Source organism: Arachis stenosperma, chromosome 9, assembly GCF_014773155.1.
Source record: "Arachis stenosperma cultivar V10309 chromosome 9, arast.V10309.gnm1.PFL2, whole genome shotgun sequence".
Lineage (NCBI taxonomy): Eukaryota > Viridiplantae > Streptophyta > Magnoliopsida > Fabales > Fabaceae > Arachis > Arachis stenosperma.
Window position 1 is genome coordinate 162,317,720 of NC_080385.1, and position 21,082 is coordinate 162,338,801.

The 21,082-nt window shown below is 33.0% G+C and overlaps 4 protein-coding genes across 4 annotated transcripts; all 4 read right to left on the reverse strand.

Annotated features, from left to right (window-relative positions):
* Positions 1-3,961: 3,961 nt before the first annotated feature.
* Positions 3,962-4,463, reverse strand: LOC130950374 (gibberellin-regulated protein 2-like). Its single transcript, XM_057878874.1, has 3 exons — positions 4,401-4,463; positions 4,242-4,308; positions 3,962-4,143 (listed from the first exon to the last, which is right to left on the reverse strand). Exons 1-3 carry the CDS (start codon positions 4,461-4,463, stop codon positions 3,962-3,964), a joined length of 312 nt encoding a protein of 103 aa, XP_057734857.1.
* Positions 4,464-7,887: 3,424 nt separating this feature from the next.
* LOC130947318 (gibberellin-regulated protein 2-like) lies at positions 7,888-8,410 on the reverse strand. The gene is made up of 3 exons (XM_057875986.1): positions 8,327-8,410; positions 8,168-8,234; positions 7,888-8,069 (listed from the first exon to the last, which is right to left on the reverse strand). Exons 1-3 carry the CDS (start codon positions 8,387-8,389, stop codon positions 7,888-7,890), a joined length of 312 nt encoding a protein of 103 aa, XP_057731969.1. The 5' UTR covers positions 8,390-8,410.
* Positions 8,411-16,772: 8,362 nt separating this feature from the next.
* On the reverse strand, positions 16,773-17,225 carry LOC130950375 (uncharacterized). Its single transcript, XM_057878875.1, has 2 exons — positions 17,079-17,225; positions 16,773-17,000 (listed from the first exon to the last, which is right to left on the reverse strand). The coding sequence occupies exons 1-2, from the start codon at positions 17,223-17,225 to the stop codon at positions 16,773-16,775; spliced, it is 375 nt and encodes a 124-aa protein (XP_057734858.1).
* Positions 17,226-18,435: 1,210 nt separating this feature from the next.
* On the reverse strand, positions 18,436-19,094 carry LOC130947377 (gibberellin-regulated protein 2-like). The gene is made up of 3 exons (XM_057876065.1): positions 19,011-19,094; positions 18,852-18,918; positions 18,436-18,753 (listed from the first exon to the last, which is right to left on the reverse strand). The coding sequence occupies exons 1-3, from the start codon at positions 19,071-19,073 to the stop codon at positions 18,572-18,574; spliced, it is 312 nt and encodes a 103-aa protein (XP_057732048.1). The 5' UTR covers positions 19,074-19,094; the 3' UTR covers positions 18,436-18,571.
* Positions 19,095-21,082: the final 1,988 nt, after the last annotated feature.

Here is a 21,082-nt window from a genome sequence, read left to right on the forward strand (position 1 = left end):
TGCTTGCTTACTTAGCTTTCTTAGGTGACAAGAAAGAGAAAGAAGATTAGAGAGATAGGTAACACAGACAATTGTGGGATGAGAAAAGATGGAATCCATGATGAGTTATTTATATGGAGAAGAAGGGTGATTTATTTAGGATATATGGTTAGGAACATCGTTCAAACCAAGAGCCCTATTCATATGCATGATATTGTGTTTGTGTGTCTACTTTGAAACTTTTCCAACTGTGATGGAAATCATTGAGGAGAAGGAGTCAAATATTTGTGAAGACTAATGCTTTCGGATCGGCTGTTTGAAATTTATCGTACTTTATGTCGTTTGTAATAAATTTATGCATATTTTATTTATACGGTAAATAAATTAAATTTGAAGTGTATAAATAAAATACGTGTAATGCATCAACTCTCGTATATCATGTGTGCAAAAATGATACGTGTATTGAAAAATGTACTTTATCTCGTTTATACTTAAAAGAGATAGGCTCAAACTCAACAAAATATAAAGTAATATAAATTGATAAATATATTACAAAATATATAAATTGATAAATAAAATAATTAAAATTTATTGAGAAAATTTCACTCCCTTTTCTCCCTTGAGTAATGTTAAAATGAGACTTTACTTCCCTTTATTTACAAAATGTACATTTCCCTCCTTTATAATTTTTAAAAGAGAAATTCTAGGGACCAGCACTTTTATTAAAATTTGGCCAGCGGTTAACTAGTAAAAGAAAGATGAGTAGTTTCACGCCATTAGATATAATCTCATACCATTAAAAATACTAAAAATGGCTAATTGATGGTTACAAAATACAAAATCTGTTGACCCCTAGCACTCCTCTTTTTACAAAATCTCTTTTTTAATCCATTTTAAATTTTGTGTATTAACTAATGTATGTTAACTTTATCCATTTCAAAAAAAATTATTTTTTACAAAAATACCTTTTAACAAAAATTTTATTTTCTTGTAATTGAATTTTGCTTGAAAAATATCCTTTAAAAAAATTATCATTATTAATATGTATAACAATTAATATATATTAATATCGAAAAATAATTTTATCAAGATTTTTTATTTAATATTAAAATAATGACCAATTCTATGGTGTTTATGAGTTGGTGCCTAAATTTTGTCTAACTTATCTTTTGTAGTAAGTTTTGATTTTTTAAAAATTATTTATTGTTATATCTTTTAAATTAAATATTATTTTTTAACATTTTTTAGTAAATAGGCACCACCTTTTAGGCACCATAGCATTCACCTAAAATAATATATATTGATATCAGAAAATTAATAATAAAATATAAAAATAATTGTTAACAAAAATTTTGATAAAATCACAATTTAATAATTAAAATTATTGAAAGGTATCTTAGAAAAAAATAATTTAATTATTAAATTTTTTAAAATAATTTTAATAAAAATACAATTTAATTAATAAAAAAATATTTTATTAAAGGATATTTTGATAAATAAAATTTAGTGACAAAAAAATTTACTAAAGAGTATTTTTGTAAAAATAATTTATTTTTTCTTGAAAAATGGTTAAAATTAACATTAGTTTTAACACAAAAAATTTAAAATAGATTAAAGTGGAATTTTTTTTAAAGTTATAAGAGAAGAGAATGTATATTTTACAAATAGAAAGGAGGAGAGTATCATTTTAGTATCTCTCAAAAAAAAAAAGTGAAATTTTCTCAAACTTATTTAAAAAGTCACATTGTTCTATAGTTTTCTTAAAATAACAATTTTATATTATCAATAAAATTTATTATTTTTAATTAATATTTGACTAATTCTAAATCTTAAATACTAAACTATAAATTTTAAATCATAAATTTTAACAATATAAAAATAAAATTTTTAAAAAAATTATATTAAAATATAAAATATAATTTACAACATATTTTTAGTCTAGTAATTTTTTTAGTGTAGCATTTTTAGCTATCAGAATGTGATTGAAAAGTTTTTTTTTAAAAGAAAAAAATTTAATTCTATTTTTAATTCAAATTTATAATTTAAAATTATCCATAATTTTGATAGAATTTAATTCTTATCGATTTTATTTTTACAATTTATCTTTATTAAAAAGGATTGAATACTTTTGTAATAATATTTTTGATTTTTTAATTTTTAAAACTATAAGCATGAGAATAGAATAGGAAATTAAATCGAAAGTGATCTAATTTATAAATAGAGGAATTACGAGAATTAAAATTCTCATTGGAATTGCAATTATTCATTTTTGTTTGCTCCGAAATATGAAAAAAAAAATCAATTCTTTAACATTGATAGTTAATTGCGGGTCAAAAACAATAATTTTTACTTATTTTTTAGTATTTTTTTATTATAAATGATACTTTTGATGATTATACAGTCTATCTTTTATACGTATTTGTTGTAATCGGAAAAAAAAATGGACATACATATAATTTTTTTCAATTGTTTAAGTTACGACACTCATTTAATGGATGACCCATGCATCTAAAATGGTAATAAAATTTATTTGAAAAGAGCTTTATGTGAAGTGTCTCTATATACTTTAGTAACATTTTTATACCGTACGTATTTAAGAAATTAAAATATTTTTTATATGGATCCCGAAAAATTAAATTGATTTTCAGGTTCACCAATGATCGAACTCATGATCTTTTAGATCTAGTACTCTAATACCATGTCATGATACCATTTGTTACGGTGGGTAACCGGAGATTGATGGGCTAAATAGCGTTGGTTGGCCCAAATGTGTGAAAGAGGAGGATTCCGAATGGGTCTGCAACTCGGGGGCCTCCGTCCGACTTGTTTCTGTGAGGAGATGGGGGTGGTACCTGCAAAGACACTCCGATGCCTAAGTTAGCAAGAGTGTGAGCAGGTCTAGAGAGTATTGGACTTAGAGATACCTGAGGGGTGTCAGTGTATTTATAGTGGTGAACCAATAACCACCGTTGGAGTAGTGCCATATTTTTAGGGTGGTAACCGTCCCATTATCTTAGGGAGGTTAGGATATGGCTCGTAGAAGTGGTTAGAGAGATTCTAGGGGCAATTACTCATTTGAATGAGTACTTATCCGCCAGCTAACCCTCGTGCCCGACTTCTTTAGAATAAGTCGTAGTGAGTACCGACTTCATAAGATGAAGATTGGTACTGGTGAGGCCCAACCCTTTGGATTAGGTCTTTTGCTTGATCCTGGGCCTTTATTATAGGGCCAGAGTTTGAACACCATTCATTCCAAAAACTTCAACTGATAGGAAAAGGTAACACTAATGATTATATCTCTAATACTCCATAAACTTCTATTGTACACATTATATAAATATTCTATTGGCTCATCGTACTTTTCCTTTTTAGTCTTTTTATATTTATATTAATAAAAAAATCAGATCAAAGGAGCGTATAGTATTCGGAACTTAAGATATACACTAAAGATAAATAAAGACAATAAAAAAATAAAAAGTACCATTAAGGACCGAAAAGACGAGAGAGGAAGCACTTATTGTTCTGAGTTGCTAGAAAAGGTTTGTTTTGGCATTCTTGGCTACTTCTCCCGTTTTAATGAAAAAGAGTGATGAGTAATTGAAAGAAACAGAAAAGAATAGAATGGTCTGGTTATTTCCGTATTAAGCATTTAATAAGTGTATAAGAGTAGTTAAAAATAAGATAAAAATCACAAGGTATTATTATGCGTATCAATCGACATAAAATAAAACTGTAACTTGGGAGTAGGGACCAATGTCCTCCTCAACTTCTCACCATATTCTCATACATTTACTCGCCCTGTGATGATAAAGACGATTAACCCCCTTAATTTTTCATCAGATCTTTAAGAGTAATCGACGAGCTATGTTCTTAATTAGCCTTATTTGTTTTTCCCTCCCATAAACTTTGCATTATATCATTGTCTTGATAACTGCATGCTTGCACATAGAAGAATATTGAACTCATGAATAATGATTTGCATTCAAGGGCACTTCAGTTTTCCTCCATGGGTGGTGAGAGAGGCGTAACAAGGACAGGCGTTTTGGTTGCCGGCGGTGCCAGGTGGCACGCAATTACACCTCTGGCAGCACGTCTTGCATGCCCTCATGCACATTTTTGGCCTACCTGCCTTACTACATCTGTACCCGCACTTTCCACCACAATCTGCACCAATCATATTACTAATTAATCATTCATTCACTCTTAATCCCTTCTCATACATAACCATTCATTCATCACACAAGTTTTGCTTAATTACTTACCTATATGTTGGTGAGCTGCTGCCATGTCCTGATTTTCACCATGGATCTCCAATCCATGGATCTCCAACTGATCACAAGATGAAAATTAATTCATGTAATGAACAACATAGTGTGAAAATTAAATAAATTAAAATTAGAATTGAAACTTAATTAATTCACCTCTTGTATAAAGATCAAGCAGATAATGAACAACACTAGTGTGGTAGTTCTGGTGGATGCCATTGCTTGCCTACTTAGCTTTCTTAGGTGACAAGAAAGAGAAAGAAGATTAGAGATAGGTGATACAGACAATTGTGGGATGAGAAAAGATTGAATTCATGATGAGTTATTTATATGGAGAAGAAGAGTGATTTATTTTAGGATATATATATGGTTAGGAACATGTTCAAACAAAGAGCCCTATTCATATGCATGATGTTGTGTTTGTGTGTCTACTTTGAAATTTTTCCAACTGTGATTGAAATCATTGAGAAGAAGGAGTCAAATATTTGTGAAGACTAATGCTTTCGGATCTTGTTATAGCTGTTTAAATTTATCTTACGAAATAAATTTATGCATATTTCATTTATATTGCGAGCCAATAATAATAATTTTTGCAAATTGTCTAGTATTTTTTATTATAAATTATACTCTGATGATTGTATAGTCTATCTTTTATACTTACTCACTGTACACCGAAAAAAGATAAACATACATGTAATTTTTTTAATTGTTTAAGTTATAAGCTCAAGCTCTCTCATTTTCTGGATGACGCATGCATCTAAAATGGTAGTAAAATTCATTTCGGAAGAGATTTAAGTGAATTGTCTTTAACACTTTTATGTAGTGCGTATTTAAGGAATTAAAATATTTTTTATATTAAATAAACTACCATTTCTATCTACGAAAGTTGAACACGCTAACATATCTATCTATAAAAAAAAATTATTATTTTTACCCATGAAATATAGGTTTAGCACAACAAAATTATTCAAACACTAAAAAATTATCTAAAATTTCTAAATTACCCTTATCTTCACCACCACTACTCCCTTTAGCCAACCACCTTGCTAATCCTAACCTTCTTCACCCAGCCACCATCCCATTTTCTTTTCTAATCTCAAATTTCACCACCACCCCATTCACTCAATCACCTTTCTAACCCTAACTCTCTTTACTCCAGCCACTACCTCCTTTTCCTCCAAAATTCGCACACGGAGACATTGCACACACCCTCACCCAAGGAAGAAGAAGAAAAGAGGAGGGGGAGGGAGACTGCACTAGCAACGTGAGGACTCGCCGCAGCTATTGCATCATCGTCGTCGTTGTTGAGGAAGCCTGAAGAGGAGATGCGAGCGAGAACCAAGGAAGGGGGAACTGTCGCCGTCGTCGTGCTTTGTTGCTGCCGGCTCCGTCGCGTCTGTCGCCGCCATTGATTGAGTCTGTTGTTGTCGTTGTCGCTGGTATGAAAGGAAGAAAGCGCACAAGAGATCGGAGAAGGAGGAGAGGGCGACGACACTGGTGGGTATGACTGCCACTATCGTTGTCGATGCTGTTCAGTGAGGGAGGAAGAACTGTTTTTTCTCTTTGCTTTTTTTATTGTTGTTGTTTTATGTGAAGAAGATGATGATGGAGGGATAGTGGGGGTGGTGGTGATGGTAGTGATGAAGGAAATGAGGTGGTGGTGCCTTTGAATTCAGAGTTTGGCTCAAGCAAGGGCGAGATAAGGAAGGAGAGAAGGAAGGGTGGATGATGCAGATGATGATAAGGGTAATTTAGAAATTTTACGTAATTTTTTAGTGTTTGAATAATTTTATTATATGAAACTCATGTTTTATAGATACAAATGGTAATTTCCTTTTTTTTATGGATAGATGTATCAGCGTGTTTATCTTTCGTGGGTAAAAATGGTAGTTTACTCTTTTATATTTATATTAATAAAAAAATCAGATGAAAGAGGCATATAGTATTTGAAAATTAACAAAACATACACTAAAGATAAATAAAGACAATATAAAGTACCATTAGGTGGTGTTAGAGAGATAAATACGAAAAGATTGAGACGAAGAGTTAGAGACTGAAATAAGAATGAAACTCTAATTTAATTCGCACAAAGTTTGATTTAATTAATTGAAGTAGGGATATTTTAAGTATAAAAAGTTATTAAATTAAAGTTTCATCTCCGTTTCTAAAATTTTCAGTCCTCTGTGTTCTCACATTTTAGAGGTATTGAAATACTGAAATTTTGATAACATAAACTGAAATTTTAGTATCCGTCTCTAAACCAACAAACATGATAATGAGTCCCAATTTTTTAGTCTCCATTCCAATACCTCAAAACAAACCGTCAAACTAGGGATGCACATGGACCGGCCCGACCCGGTCCCATATATTTTAGGGGATAATTTGATGTAATTTTATTCGGTCTGAGGTCGGATAAGAGTCTCAAAGATAGACTCGATCATTATTTCGGGTTGAGACTGGGTCTAGGGGAACCCGGTTTCACTCAACTCATGTGCATCCTAAAAGAATTAAAAAAGATATATATGTTTTAAATTAATTTTAATATTATGTTATATTAATTATAAACTTATTGTTTTATTTTTAATCACACTTGTTGAATTAGAAAATAGATCAAAGAAGTATCAAATTAGAATTTATGAACAAATTCAATTTTAAATATGGACATCAACTTTTCGGTAACAAATTTATTCTTTATAAATAAATGTATCATAAATAAGTTTTTTTATAAATTTTTTTTATAAATTATTGTTAAAAATTTAAAGATTTGATTTTTATTCAGTTTGAAATTGGTATAATTGTGACCTAAAAATGTTTAGGTTTCATTGGGTCTATGAGCGGGTTAAATTCTAAAATATAAATCCGATATATATTTAAGATCAGATCTGAGTGAAGACAAACTCAATTTCACCAAACTTATGAACACTCCTAAATCAAACGCTACCTTAAGAACTAAAAGCAAGAAAGTACTTATTGTTCTTAGGTGTTAGAAAAGATTTGTTTTGGCATTCTTAGCTGATTCTCCCGTTTTGATGAAAAAGAGTGATGAGTAACGAAAAGAAACAGAAAAGAATTGAATGGTCTGGTTATTTTGGGATTGAGCATTTAATAAGTGTATAACAGTAATTAAAAATAAGATAAAAATCGCAAGTCTAAGGTATTTGTATTTATGAGATGATTTTTTTTTTAACAAAATGAATAACCATCAAAAAAATAAAAACGTATTACATTTTCAAAATATTCATCTAAATCTTAATAATAGAATAACTATTTGTACACTTAGTAAAATAAACATTCAATATATCTATTGTTCACGTTGTTCATCAATATTGATGGTTAGCTATACTTTTTTCTTATGATAAATACAATAACATTATGCTGATCAATCGACATAAAATAAAACTGTAACTTGGGACCAATGTCCTCCTCAATTTCTCACCATATTCTCATACATTTACTTGCCCTGTCATGATTAAGACGATTAACCCACTTAATTTTTCATCAGATCTTAAGAGTAATCCACGAGATATGTGCTTAACTAGCCTTATTTGTTTTTCCCTTCCGTAAAGTTTGCATTATATCATTGTCTTTATAGCTGCATGCTTGCACATGGAAGAATATTGAACTCATGAATGAAGATTCGAATTCAAGGGCACTTCAGTTTTCCTCCATGGGTGGTGAGAGAGGCGTAACAAGGACAGGCGTTTTGGTTGCCGGCGGTGCCAGGTGGCACGCAATTACACCTCTGGCAGCACGTCTTGCATGCCCTCATGCACATTTTTGGCCTACCTGCCTTACTACATCTGTACCCGCACTTTCCACCACAATCTGCACCAATCATATTACTAATTAATCATTCATTCACTCTTAATCCCTTCTCATACATAGCCATTCATTCATCACACAAGTTTTGCTTAATTACTTACCTATATGTTGGTGAGCTGCTGCCATGTCCTGATTTTCACCATGGATCTCCAATCCATGGATCTCCAACTGATCACAAGATGAAAATCAATTCATGTAATGAACAACATAGTGTGAAAATTAAATAAATTAAAATTAAAATTGGAAGTTAATTAATTCACCTCTTGTATAAAGATCAAACAGATAATGAACAACACTAGTGTGGTAGTTCTGGTGGATGCCATTGCTTGCCTACTTAGCTTTCTTAGGTGACAAGAAAGAGAAAGAAGATTAGAGAGATAGGTGACACAGACAATTGTGGGATGAGAAAAGATTGAATCCATGATGAGTTATTTATATGGAGAAGAAGGGTGATTTATTTTAGGATATATGGTTAGGAACATGTTCAAACAAAGAGCCCTATTCATTTGCATGATGTTGTGTTTCTGTGTTTACTTTGAAACTTTTCCAACTGTGATTGAAATCATTGAGAAGAAGGAGTCAAATATTTGTGAAGACTAATGCTTTCAGATCCTGTTATAGCTGTCTGAAATTTGTCGTATTCTATGTCGTTCGAAATAAATTTATACATATCTTATTTATACGGTAAACGAGTTGAATTTGAAGAATGTAAATGAGATACATGTAGTGCATTATTTCTCATATATCATGTGTCCAAATATAATACATGTAAAACAGAATGTGCCTTATTTTATTTATAAGGTAAAAAAGATAGACTCAAACTCAACTACATGTAAAGCGATATAAATTGATAAATATATTATAAATTATATAAATCGGTAAATAAAATAATTAAAACTTATTTAAATAATTACATTGTTCTTTAGTTTTCTTAAAATAACAATTTTATATCATCAATAAAATTTATTAATTTTTAATTAATATTTGATTAATTTTAAATTTTAAATATTAAATTATAAATTTTAATAAAATATATATTAAAATATAAAATATAATTTACAACATATTTTTAGTCTAACAACTTTTTTAGTGTAGCAGTTTTAATCAGAATGTGTTTGAAAAAAAAATTTAAGAGAAAAGAATTCTAATTTTATTAAGAAAAAAATTCAATTCTATTTTTAATTCAAATCCATAAATTGAAATGATGCATAATTTTGATAGAATTTAATTCTTATTAGATTTTAATTCTACTAATATATCTTTAATTAAAAAAGATTGAATAGTGATGGTAATCAGTGACTAAGAGAATGAGGGGTTGAATCTTAACCCCTTTTTGTTGAGTGTTATTTTTTGTCATTTGAAATTATTTTACGAGATTTTTCTTATTTTTGTCTGTACCTAGTCAATAGACATTTTCATTTTGTCTCGTAATCAGATAGTATATATTTTTCAATTTTGTCTCCTACGCAACAGAACCAGAAATGGAATAGAAGGGAGAGAGAGAATCACACCAAGAAGTATCCTGATTCAGCTGCTAAGTGCAATGCAGCCTACATCCAGTCTCCATCACAATAATGATAGAATTTTACTATAACCATCCTTGATTACAAACACCAATTCTTCCTAGGAACTACCATTCCTATTCGGGACAAGTCCAAAATCTATCCCCAATTCTGAACTTGACTTGGTCACCTACCAAGCTTTTAACTGCTAAGTGCTAACCCAACTTGCAAGGAGATTCCCACATAATCATGATACACAACACAGATGTACAAATGATCTCTAAGATATTTATGATTTTTCTTTAATTTTGTACCCTCTACCTTTTTTGCTCACTGGCTTTTTCTTACAAACTTTACACTTGTTTGCCTTTTTCACCATGAGACTCAAGACAGACAAAACTAAAGAAAATACAAAATGAAGAACATTGAAGGAGAAGAATTTCTATTAGCTTGGGTAGCTATGAGAATTTTGCGCTTTCTCTCATTTTCTCCTTACTTCAAACCTTGACTGTTCACCCTTATTATAGAAGGGGAAGCCTTCAAGGTTGAAACGGTTGAACCGAGCCAACTTCTTCTTCTTCAATCATAAAAAACCAACATGCAATTACCTCTCTCTCATCCCTTCTCATCAAGCTTCATCAATCTGAACCTTCCATCTTGACTTGGTCTCCAAGAAGGATTTCTGAGCCTTGATGAACCCTTGATCCTTGACAGCTCCATCTGCTCCACTTCTGCTTCTTCCCTCACGTAGCTACAGTAGCTACCTTCTGTGATGGATGAACAAAAAGTAGAGACGAGCCATACTCCAGGGATCTTCTTCTCTGACTAAATTGGATCTTCCATCATTTTTAGGCATGGTGATCTTGAGCCTTCTTCATCACTTCTTACCATTAGTGGTAAAGATCTCAGCCACGCCATACTGTAGATCTTTTTTTTGCTAAAGACATCATTACCTTAGTCATTTCCTTGCTTCTAGCTTCTCTGTGATTTTTACTGATAGCTTGCATCTCCTTCTTTCCCGTTGAAGGGACAACCGAAGAGAGAAAAGAGAGAAGAGAGAAAATGCAAAAAATTTTTCAATGAATTGAAAAAAGAAATTAAAATGAGTTAATTCCTCACTCCCCATGCCTAGTAACGTGTAATCAATTAATGTCATCAAATCACTTGCACTTTTTTTTTCATGTTACCAAGGCAATTAAAGCTAGTTCATAAAATTTGAATTCCATCGTAGAGGAGAGTGGGTATTCGAACCCAATCAAGCTCCATTTCATTCTTTCTTCTTTCAAAACCGGACCAAACCTTGTTGGTCTTGCAGCAAGGATTTAATTTGGGCTTGCTCAATAATTTTTTGACCTAATTATCATAATAATAATTCAGTCATTCATCAATTGAAATTTTGTACAAGGCTGAATGTTTTTGTCAATATTTTAGGCTTTTTATTGCTTAATGTCCAATGACCAAAGTCTGCAAGCAATATAAAAATTATTAATTAAATAATTCTAATCAAAATTCAATTTGATAATTTCTAATTACTATTTTAATAATGTTTGATCATCATAATGAATTGAAGTTTTTCAAACTCAACAAATACTTTTGTAAGAATATTTTAGATTTTTTAATTTTTAAAACTATAACCATTAGAATGGAATTGGAAATTAAACCAAATAAAAGTGAACTAATTTATGAATAGAGTAAATGTGAGAATTAGAATTGCGATTATTAATTTTTGTTTCCTCGACATGAAAAAAAATTGAATTCTTGAACATTGTTAGTTAATTGTGGGCCAAAAATAATAATTTTTTGCAGATTTTCTAATATTTTTTTACTATAAATTATATTTTGATGATTGTATAATCTATACATACTCGTTGTATTCTGAAGAAAGATAAACATATATGTAATTTTTTTGTTTAAGTTACAAGCTCAACACAAGCCTTCTTATCTTGTGAATGACGCATGCATCTAAAATGGTAGTAAAATCTATTTTGGAGGCACTTCAATACTTCATGTAAATTGTCTCTGTATACTTTAGTAACACTTTTATTATATATAGTGCGTATTTAAGGAATTAAAATATTTTTTTATATTTATATTAATAAGGGTAAAATATACTTTTTGTCCCTGAAATTTACTAAAAGTTTTAAAATTATCCCTAAGTTTCAATTTGTTTCAATTTTATCCCAAAAGTTTTCGAATTGCATCAATTTTATCCTTTAAGTTGACGCCGTTTAAATTAGTAACAGACGTTAGTGATATGGCAAAGTGAAGCGTGTGATGTGGCAAGAAAGGTGAAACCCCCAAAATACCCATGGCTGAGTAACCCCAGTAAACGAATTGGCTTCCTTGTTCAAACATAAGCCTTTTATCTTCCCTGTGGCACGAAGGAACACAGCCAGGAAAACAGAATCAGTCGAGGAAGCTGGGTGGTCAGACAACGCACCGTTTTCTTGAGTCCGCCGCGACGAGGGGCAGGACGGCGCATGCTGCGACGCCGTCGAGACTGAGGGAGGAGTCTGGGATAGCATTCAGTCATCAACAATTCAGTCTGGGGTAGCGCCATTCTGATCAACGTTTCCGACGAGGTAGGCCACGATTCTGATCAATCTTGCTACTGCATGTTTGAACAGTTAGGATTTAGGATTTTTCTTTATCAGTCTTGATTGCTGTTAGGGTTCTATTACATTCAGGGATTAAGGGATTTCTGTTGAGTTTTTGTGAAAAATATAACTTTTACGTGGTCTATATTTTCAAACTATTAGTTACTCTGTTCTTTGGTCTGAAAATGTTTTTATAACGGCAGGATGGATGATTTCAGTGTTAGAGTTCATCACAGGGGTAGGTTTTGTAGTGATAAGGGTAAAACTGAGTATGTTGATGGTGAGGTGACAACGGTTGACTGGTGTGACAGAGATAGATGGAGTGTTATAGAGGCTTATGATGTGGTTGGAAAACTTGGGTACATTGCTGAGAACATTGGGGTACTGTGGTATAAAGATACTGAATTAGGATTAGAAGGGTTGAAGTTGTTGAAAGGTGATGAAGAAGCAATGGAAATGGCAAATATAGGAGTTGAAAAAAAGGTGGTTGATTTGTATGTGGTGCATAAGGCTTCAATCCCTGATGATTTTTGTTACGACATTGGGTATTTAGATGTTGGGGGTGGCAGCAAGGTTGTTGAGGAAGAGTGTGTGGATGCTGATAGTGGGCCAAGTGATAATAGACAGGCCCAAAATATTGAAGTAGAAGCCCAATGTGAAGGGGTGGATATGGAGGCCCAAATGCAGGGATTAGTTGATGTCCATTTAAATGCTGAAGAAGTGCTACAGAATGTTGGTGATGGGGACAATAGTGAAGAAGAGGATGACTCTGATGACCCAGATTATGAGGCTGATTCTGATCTTCATTTTAGTGATAGTGAAGATGATTATTGTGGTGATGATGGGCTGTTTGATGTTGATATAACTCTTGGGGAGATGCATCAAGATATAAGAAAGTCTAAGAAAAGTAAGAGTGTTGTAGAGAAGTTAAAGAAGACTCAAAAGATGGCTGTTGGAAAGAGAAATAGCTCTCGTTTTTTAAGCGATGATGAAGGTTTGAACAGTGATGAGTTGGAGGAGGTATCGAGTGAGGATGACGAAGCCAGCAAGAAGAAATTTCCCGTTCACAAGGAGTTGAAGGATATGAGCATGTATAAGTGGGAGTCTGGAACTCTCTATGCAACAAGAGAGGAGTTCAAGGAAGCTGTGACATCATATGCTGTTCATACTGGGAGAAACATAAAATTTCCAGTGGTGGACAATGTCCGGGTGAGGGCTAAGTGTGGAGATGGTGTGAATGGTTTGCATATGCGGTGAAGATGACCAATGAAGATAGTTGGCAGCTAAGAACTGTTAATGATCATCATTCTTGTAACACTGTATTTGACATAAAAGTGATGAAGTCGAAGTGGCTGGCGAAGGTCTTCAGGAGGAAAGTAGAAGAGAATCCGAAGTTGAAGCTGGGCACCATACAAAGTAGGACCCTTAGGAAGTGGAATGTGCAGATTTCAAGAGCAAAGGCATTTCGGGCCAAGCAGATTGCATTGGTTGATATTAATGGAACGTTTAGGGAGTAGTATAGAAGACTTTATGACTATTGCCATGAGTTGCTGCGCACGAATCCTAGTTCATCTGTGAAGCTGAAAGTCCAATTACCTCCAGCAGCCCAAACTGAGCACCCCGATACATCACTCGACTTAAGTCCACAATTTCATAGGATTTACATTTGTTTAAAGGCTTGCAAGGAGAGTTTCATGAAGTGTAGGCCTATGATAGGACTTGATGGTTGCTTCTTGAAGACACCATATGGAGGATGGCTTTTGGTTGCTATGGGGTGGGATCCGAATGACCAGATGCTACCGATCGCATATGCAGTCGTGGAAGCTGAGACAAAAGATTCATGGACGTGGTTCCTCTCAAACCTAATTGATGATATAGGAGCAGAGAAATTACTTCGTAGCACATTCATGTCTGACCAACAAAAGGTAATCTACTAACCTGTATTTTAGTGTAATTAAGATTTTGCTCTGTATTTTAGTATATTACGAGTTTGCTGTGAATTAGTCTTGATAACTATAATCATTATATTAAGATTGTATGATAACTATAATCACTATAATCATCATACCACTGAAGATGGTCATTGAAACTTGATGGCATGTTGAACTTGTCCATATGAATTATATATGTGTTCTTTTTGGGGTACTCTGTTTTGGTTTTTGTTATGGTGTATCTGCAGGACAGAACCATAAGCAGAACACACTTGAAAATCAGTGAATTCATCATGTCACAGAACTCTCTCACTCTAACTCTCTGTGTCTAAGCCAATTTAGTCTATGGCTTCTTAGATGCAGGGATAGTAATAGTATGTAACTGCTATTTATAATTAGATTTGAATTATTGAGTGCGCATAGTCAGCATAGATAAAGAAGATTCTTTTACTGCAAACACACATTCCAATTATTACTTATTTTTTTATTCTTTTGGGTCCTATTCCAATAATTACTTCAGATTTTCCTTCTATAACTTTATAAAAGGAGGAGTTGGCCTAGGCCCTAGTGGTAATGGCAAATGGGACACTACTGTATGTCTGAGTAGATATGATTTATTTTGCTGATATACCACTTTAATACATATGTATGTATGGGAGAATTAAAATACTATTTCTCATGTGTTATATCATGCTTCAAGTTGCTTGAAAATGTGAGGGTAGTTGTTGCTGTATCAAACTGTATTAATATAAAATTTTAATTAGTTGAGCATTGTATCAAGTTGCTGTATCATTATATTAAGATTGTATGATGGTCTTTGCTAGTTTATTAAACATTATTTGAGCATTATATTAAAACACTGTATTTTGCACGAACAGGGCTTGGTGCCAACTTTTGATGAACTACTTCCAGGTGTTGATCACAGATTCTGTGTGAGACACCTCTATGCCAACTTCAAAAAAAAAATTTCCAGGGCTGAATCTTAAAAAAAGGATGTGGAGAGCTGCAAAATGTACATATCTAGCAGCATGGGAAAAGGAGTTGATGGAAATCCGAGCGATTAGTGAGGGTGCCTATCGACACTTGATAGGAATTCGTCCAAAGTATTGGACTAAATCAAGGTTTGAATTCTATCCTAAATGTGATGCACTTGTCAATAATATGTGTGAAAGCTTCAACTCTGCAATTGTTGAATCAAGGGAAAAACCTATATTGACAATGCTAGAGGATATTAGAGTTTATTTGATGAAGAGATGGGCTGAAAATAGGGTACTTATTGAGAAGTATAAGGATGATATTCTTCCTAGGATTAAGCTTAAGTTACAAAAGGAAATAGATGCTTCTAGGTGGTGGTTTCCGGTTGCTGCCGGAATTTCAAAATTTGAAGTCATAAGAGGTAGGGACAAATTTGTAGTAGATCTTCTGAAAAAAGAATGTACTTGTAGAAAGTTTCAAATGACAGGTTTACCTTGTCCACATGCAGTTAGTGCAATTAATTGTGCTAAAGATGATATTAGAAAATATGTTGCCAGCTGTTACACTAAAGCTGCTTATGTGGCTTGTTATGCCCCCATGATTAACCCTTGCAATGGACATACAATGTGGGAGAGAACTATTCATCCAGATGTGGTTCCTCCACCACACAGAGTGCCAATTGGGAGGCCTAAGAAGAAAAGAGCAAGAGGGGAGGGTGAAGAACCACACGGCCCAAGCACTTCTAGGCTGGGGTTACAACAAAAATGCTCTCATTGTCTAAAATTGGGTCACAACAAGCGAGGCTGCCCTCTTAGAAGACCAACCGTAAGTACTTGTCTATTGTTCCCTTTTCCATACATAAGACTGTTTCTAATGCTATTTATCTTTTTTAAACTGTAACTGACTGTTTTTTGTTCATGTCCATCATAGGAAACTACTGCTGCTACATCGTCGGCCCAAAACAATAATGCTGGAATTGCTACATCATCACCATCCCAGCACAACACTGCTAAGAAAGCTGGATCTACTGGCTCAGCGCATAAGAGGACCAGGTTGGCCAATGTTGCAGCAAGGCCTAATACCCAACCAACTACACACAAAAAATTCCAGCCACCAAGACCAACTAGAATCCTTAGGAGCAACTCCACTTCAACTGCACATGGACAACCCTCATCACAAGGGAGTCAAACTCAGAGTACTCTCACAGGGTCTTAGTTGTGTCAAATCTTGTAATTGGTGTTTCTTTTGAAAGCTTGAACAATGTTGGCATTTTGTATTATGACTTATGACCTATGACTCCAACTCTTTCTTTGTTGCTGAATTATTTTGCTTACGAATTATGTAATTCAGTTTTTACTTTGGCTATAACTTATGTTAATTGGAGATTATGTAATTCAGTTTTTAATTTGGTTATGACTTATGTTAATTGGAGATTATGTTGATTAACAACTTATGTTATTTTGCTTATGATTAACAACTTATGTCATGCAAATTTTAATTAGAGTTTGTCTTTGTCACAACAGGTTCTTAATGCCAATTTTAGTGCCAAACTATTTTAATCCTTTTAGGGATACTTTTGAAACATAAATTAAACTTCAAGGACAACAATATTAACAAGTTTTCGACTTGAGTACAGTTTTGTAACTGTTTACAAACAGCCATCCTATTCTTACTCTGCTATTTTCATCTGTCCCAAACGCATTAGTACCCTAACCTCAAATGGGTTCCATTCTTCACCCACAGATAAACCATTAGAATCACCATAAACCAACCCAACACACCAAAAATTACAGCCACCAACAGTTTGCATTTGGCATAAACTAATTTAGCCTTCAAGGTGGAAATCTTCATCTTCAACCTTGCAACCTCAGCCTCTTCTATCTCTGCAACTCCATCCGCCCAGGAAAAAAATGTGTACTCCTTCCCAATCTGCAACATAAACACAAAAAAAAAAAGAAATTGAAGATACTCAGAAAGACATCAAAATGAGAAAGCACTCAAACTTACATCAAAGTATACACAACCCCAAAATCTCCGGCCGGGATTGTCTGGTGTCTTCGACCATCTCAGTACAGGGGGTTCACCACAGTTGCACGTCAGCGTTCGTCGTCGCCGACTACTTTTTTGTGATGATACAGGGCCTTGGGAAGCCATTCCTTAGGGTTTCTGATTCTTACAGAGAATGAAGAAGACGAAGACGCAGACGTAAATGAAGAAGTTAATTTTAGGGTTTCATGATGGGATTTTTACCTATTTTATTTTTTTAATATAAATTTTTAAACAAAAATTAAAAATTATTTAAAAAAACGTTTTACAAATGAGTCACACACATAGTTGCCACATGGAACTCCTTGTTGCCACGTCATTAACGTCTGTTAGTGATTTCAACGCTGTTAACGTTCAGGGGTAAAATTGATGCAATTCGAAAACTTCTGGGATAAAATTGAAACAAATTGAAACTTAGGGGTAATTTTGAAACTTTTAGTAAACTTCAGGGACAAAAAGTATACTTTATCCTATTAATAAAAAAACCAGATCAAAGGGGATATATAGTATTGGAAAATTAACAGAACATACACTAAAGATAAATAAAGACAATAGAAAGTATCATTAGGTAGTGTTAAAGAGATTGAGATTGAGAGATAGAAACTAAAATAAGTCTCGTGTTTAGTGTAAAATAGAAAATAGAGACTGAAATAAGAATAAAACTCTAATATAATTTGCATAAAGAGTAAATTTATAATTAATTAATTGAAGTAGAATATTTTAAGTATAAAATGTTATTAAAGTTTCAGTATTCGTTTTTAAAAATTTCAATCCTCTGTGTTTCCACTTTTTAAAAGTACCGAAATACTCAAACTTTGAGAACAGATACTGAAATTTTAGTATCAATCTTCGAACCAACAAATATAGTATTAAGTCTCAGTTTTTTAATCTCCATCTTAATACCTCAAAATAAACGGTGAAAACGCTGCCTTAAGGACTGAAAAGAGAGGAAGCACTTAGTGTTCTCAGATGTTGGAAAAGATTTGTTTTGGCATTTTTGGCTAATTCTCCCGTTTTGATGAAAAAGAGTGACGAGTAACGAAAAGAAACATAAAAAAATGGAATGGTCTGGTTATTTTGAGATTGAGCATTTAATAAGTGTATGAGAGTAATTAAAAATAAGATAAAAATCACAAGTCTAAGGTATTTGTATTTATGATAAATACAATAACATTATGCGGATCAATCGACATAAAATAAAAATGTAACTTGGGACCAATGTCCTCCTCAACTTCTCACCATATTCTCATACATTTACTTGCCCTGTCATGATTATGACGATTAACCCACTTAATTTTTCATCAGATCTTAAGAGTAATCGACGAGCTCTGTGCTTAATTAGCCTTATTTGTTTTTTCCTCCCATAAACTTTGCATTATATCATTGTCTTGATAACTGCATGCTTGATTGCTTGCACATAGAAGAATATTGAACTCATGAATGAAGATTCGAATTCAAGGGCACTTCAGTTTTCCTCCATGGGTGGTGAGAGAGGCGTAACAAGGACAGGCGTTTTGGTTGCCGGCGGTGCCAGGTGGCACGCAATTACACCTCTGGCAGCACGTCTTGCATGCCCTCATGCACATTTTTGGCCTACCTGCCTTACTACATCTGTACCCGCACTTTCCACCACAATCTGCACCAATCATATTACTAATTAATCATTCATTCACTCTTAATCCCTTCTCATACATAGCCATTCATTCATCACACAAGTTTTGCTTAATTACTTACCTATATGTTGGTGAGCTGCTGCCATGTCCTGATTTTCACCATGGATCTCCAATCCATGGATCTCCAACTGATCACAAGATGAAAATCAATTCATGTAATGAACAACATAGTGTGAAAATTAAATAAATTAAAATTAAAATTGGAAGTTAATTAATTCACCTCTTGTATAAAGATCAAACAGATAATGAACAACACTAGTGTGGTAGTTCTGGTGGATGCCATTGCTTGCCTACTTAGCTTTCTTAGGTGACAAGAAAGAGAAAGAAGATTAGAGAGATAGGTGACACAGACAATTGTGGGATGAGAAAAGATTGAATCCATGATGAGTTATTTATATGGAGAAGAAGGGTGATTTATTTTAGGATATATGGTTAGCAACATTGTTCAAACCAAGAGCCCTATTCATTTGCATGATGTTGTGTTTATGTGTCTACTTTGAAACTTTTCTAACTGTGATTGAAATTATTGAATTGACTAAGTACACTTTTTTATGTGATTATTACCTAAACTTTTTTGTTTACCTTAGTCCTAAGGAAACAAGGAAACCATATTAAACTTATGGACCAAGATACCATTTCATTTCTTGAATACATTTTAATAATTATTTATTACTATTGACTCTTATATTTGCTGTAAATCACATATAATCATATAGTCTTTTGATAAGAGGCAATTCCTTTTTAATAGGGAATATTTATATTATGGATAAAAATTATCCTTTTTTCCTTTCTTAAGACTATATCGTTGTTGTTAAATATTTATTATTTTAACCAACTTTTGTTGATATGCATTTATTTAGTTAACAAAAGTTTTTTCTTTTGAATAAAAAGGAAAAATTCAGAATAAGAAACTTAATTTTTAAGTGAAATTCTATCATTAGTATTGGCAGGTCAAATAATAGACAAATATGTTTCTATTCTAATGGACATAAATTGTGTTAAAAGAAATAACCATATTTACTCAAACTAAAATCAGTTATATTTCTAGTATTGAAGTTGAGATGTGGGTTGCAAATAAAAAATAAAATAAAAAATGGAATGCCTACCATGCTAGGCAGCAACATATACCAAAATGACATTAAACTATGACACAGAATGCAGTTCTAACTTCTACCTTGTCATTTATCTTAAAATATAATAATCCTAAATAATTTAGGAGTGTTTGATATATTGGATCTTCATAATTTGCCATCTATATGGCTTTTGTTTCTTTGCTATGCTTTCATTTAAATGGCTAAAGTCTTAACATAAAGGTCATTGTGGTTCAAACGACTAGTCATGAAATACTTTTATGTCCAAAGTGAAATTCAAATATCCCATAATGATGAATCATCAGCTTACACCCATGTAGTTACTAGTAGCAGTCCTATTAATATACCTAAAGAAAGTATCAAATAGTAATTAATAAAACAATGATGCTAGGTGTATATCAAAATAAGCCACCAAAATCAACCACTAGTATAAAATACATATGTGTGAGTGTGCTTGTAAAGAGGCGTGTGTATGTGTGTTAGGGTCTTGAACAACAACAAACAACAACAACAAAGCCTTGTCCCACTAAGTGAGGTCGGCTACATGAATCAAACGATGTCATTGTGCTCTGTCATGTATCATGTCTACAGAGAGACCGTTTATATGTAGATCTCGTTTGACCACCTCATGGATGGTCTTCTTAGGTCTTTCTCTGCCTTTCGCCCTTTGACCATCTTCCATCTCATCCACCCTCCTGACTGGATGTTCTATCGGTCTTCTTCTCACATGTCCAAACCACCTGAGACGCGATTCAACCATCTTTTTCACAATGGGTACTACTCCAACTCTCTCCCTTATATCTTCATTCCTTATTTTATCCAATAGCGTATGACCACTCATCCATCTCAACATCTTCATCTCTGCCACACTCAGCTTATGTTCGTGCTCTCTTTTAGCCGCCCAACACTCCGTACCATACAGCATAGCCGGTCTTATAGCGGTGCGATAGATACAAAAAAAAAAATCCTCCTAGCATGTACACTTAATAGATACAAATGGTTGTCTTGGAGTGAAATAAACCCATGGGGTTTACTTAGCTTGATATGAGTTAAAACAATTAAGTTTACAGGCAAAATTATAGAACGATACCATTTTTTTTCATAAAGTAGGATCAACTACATGAATCAAATAATAGCTTAATTCAGCATTCTATTATACAGAAGTGTACATAAGAAACAAAACAAAATCAGAATAGACAAC

Bases quoted from the DNA above. Each gene is read 5' to 3' on its own strand.
- LOC130950374 (XM_057878874.1), bottom strand. From the start codon at position 4,463: ATGGCATCCACCAGAACTACCACACTAGTGTTGTTCATTATCTGCTTG. The intron at 4,309-4,400 runs GTGAATTAATTA...TCTTGTGATCAG, and splicing joins GCTTGATCTTTATACAAGAG to TTGGAGATCCATGGATTGGA. The intron at 4,144-4,241 runs GTAAGTAATTAA...TGATTGGTGCAG, and splicing joins AGCAGCTCACCAACATATAG to ATTGTGGTGGAAAGTGCGGG.
- LOC130947318 (XM_057875986.1), bottom strand. From the start codon at position 8,389: ATGGCATCCACCAGAACTACCACACTAGTGTTGTTCATTATCTGTTTG. The intron at 8,235-8,326 runs GTGAATTAATTA...TCTTGTGATCAG, and splicing joins GTTTGATCTTTATACAAGAG to TTGGAGATCCATGGATTGGA. The intron at 8,070-8,167 runs GTAAGTAATTAA...TGATTGGTGCAG, and splicing joins AGCAGCTCACCAACATATAG to ATTGTGGTGGAAAGTGCGGG.
- LOC130950375 (XM_057878875.1), bottom strand. From the start codon at position 17,225: ATGGCTTCCCAAGGCCCTGTATCATCACAAAAAAGTAGTCGGCGACGA. The intron at 17,001-17,078 runs GTAAGTTTGAGT...TTTATGTTGCAG, and splicing joins GGGGTTGTGTATACTTTGAT to ATTGGGAAGGAGTACACATT.
- LOC130947377 (XM_057876065.1), bottom strand. From the start codon at position 19,073: ATGGCATCCACCAGAACTACCACACTAGTGTTGTTCATTATCTGTTTG. The intron at 18,919-19,010 runs GTGAATTAATTA...TCTTGTGATCAG, and splicing joins GTTTGATCTTTATACAAGAG to TTGGAGATCCATGGATTGGA. The intron at 18,754-18,851 runs GTAAGTAATTAA...TGATTGGTGCAG, and splicing joins AGCAGCTCACCAACATATAG to ATTGTGGTGGAAAGTGCGGG.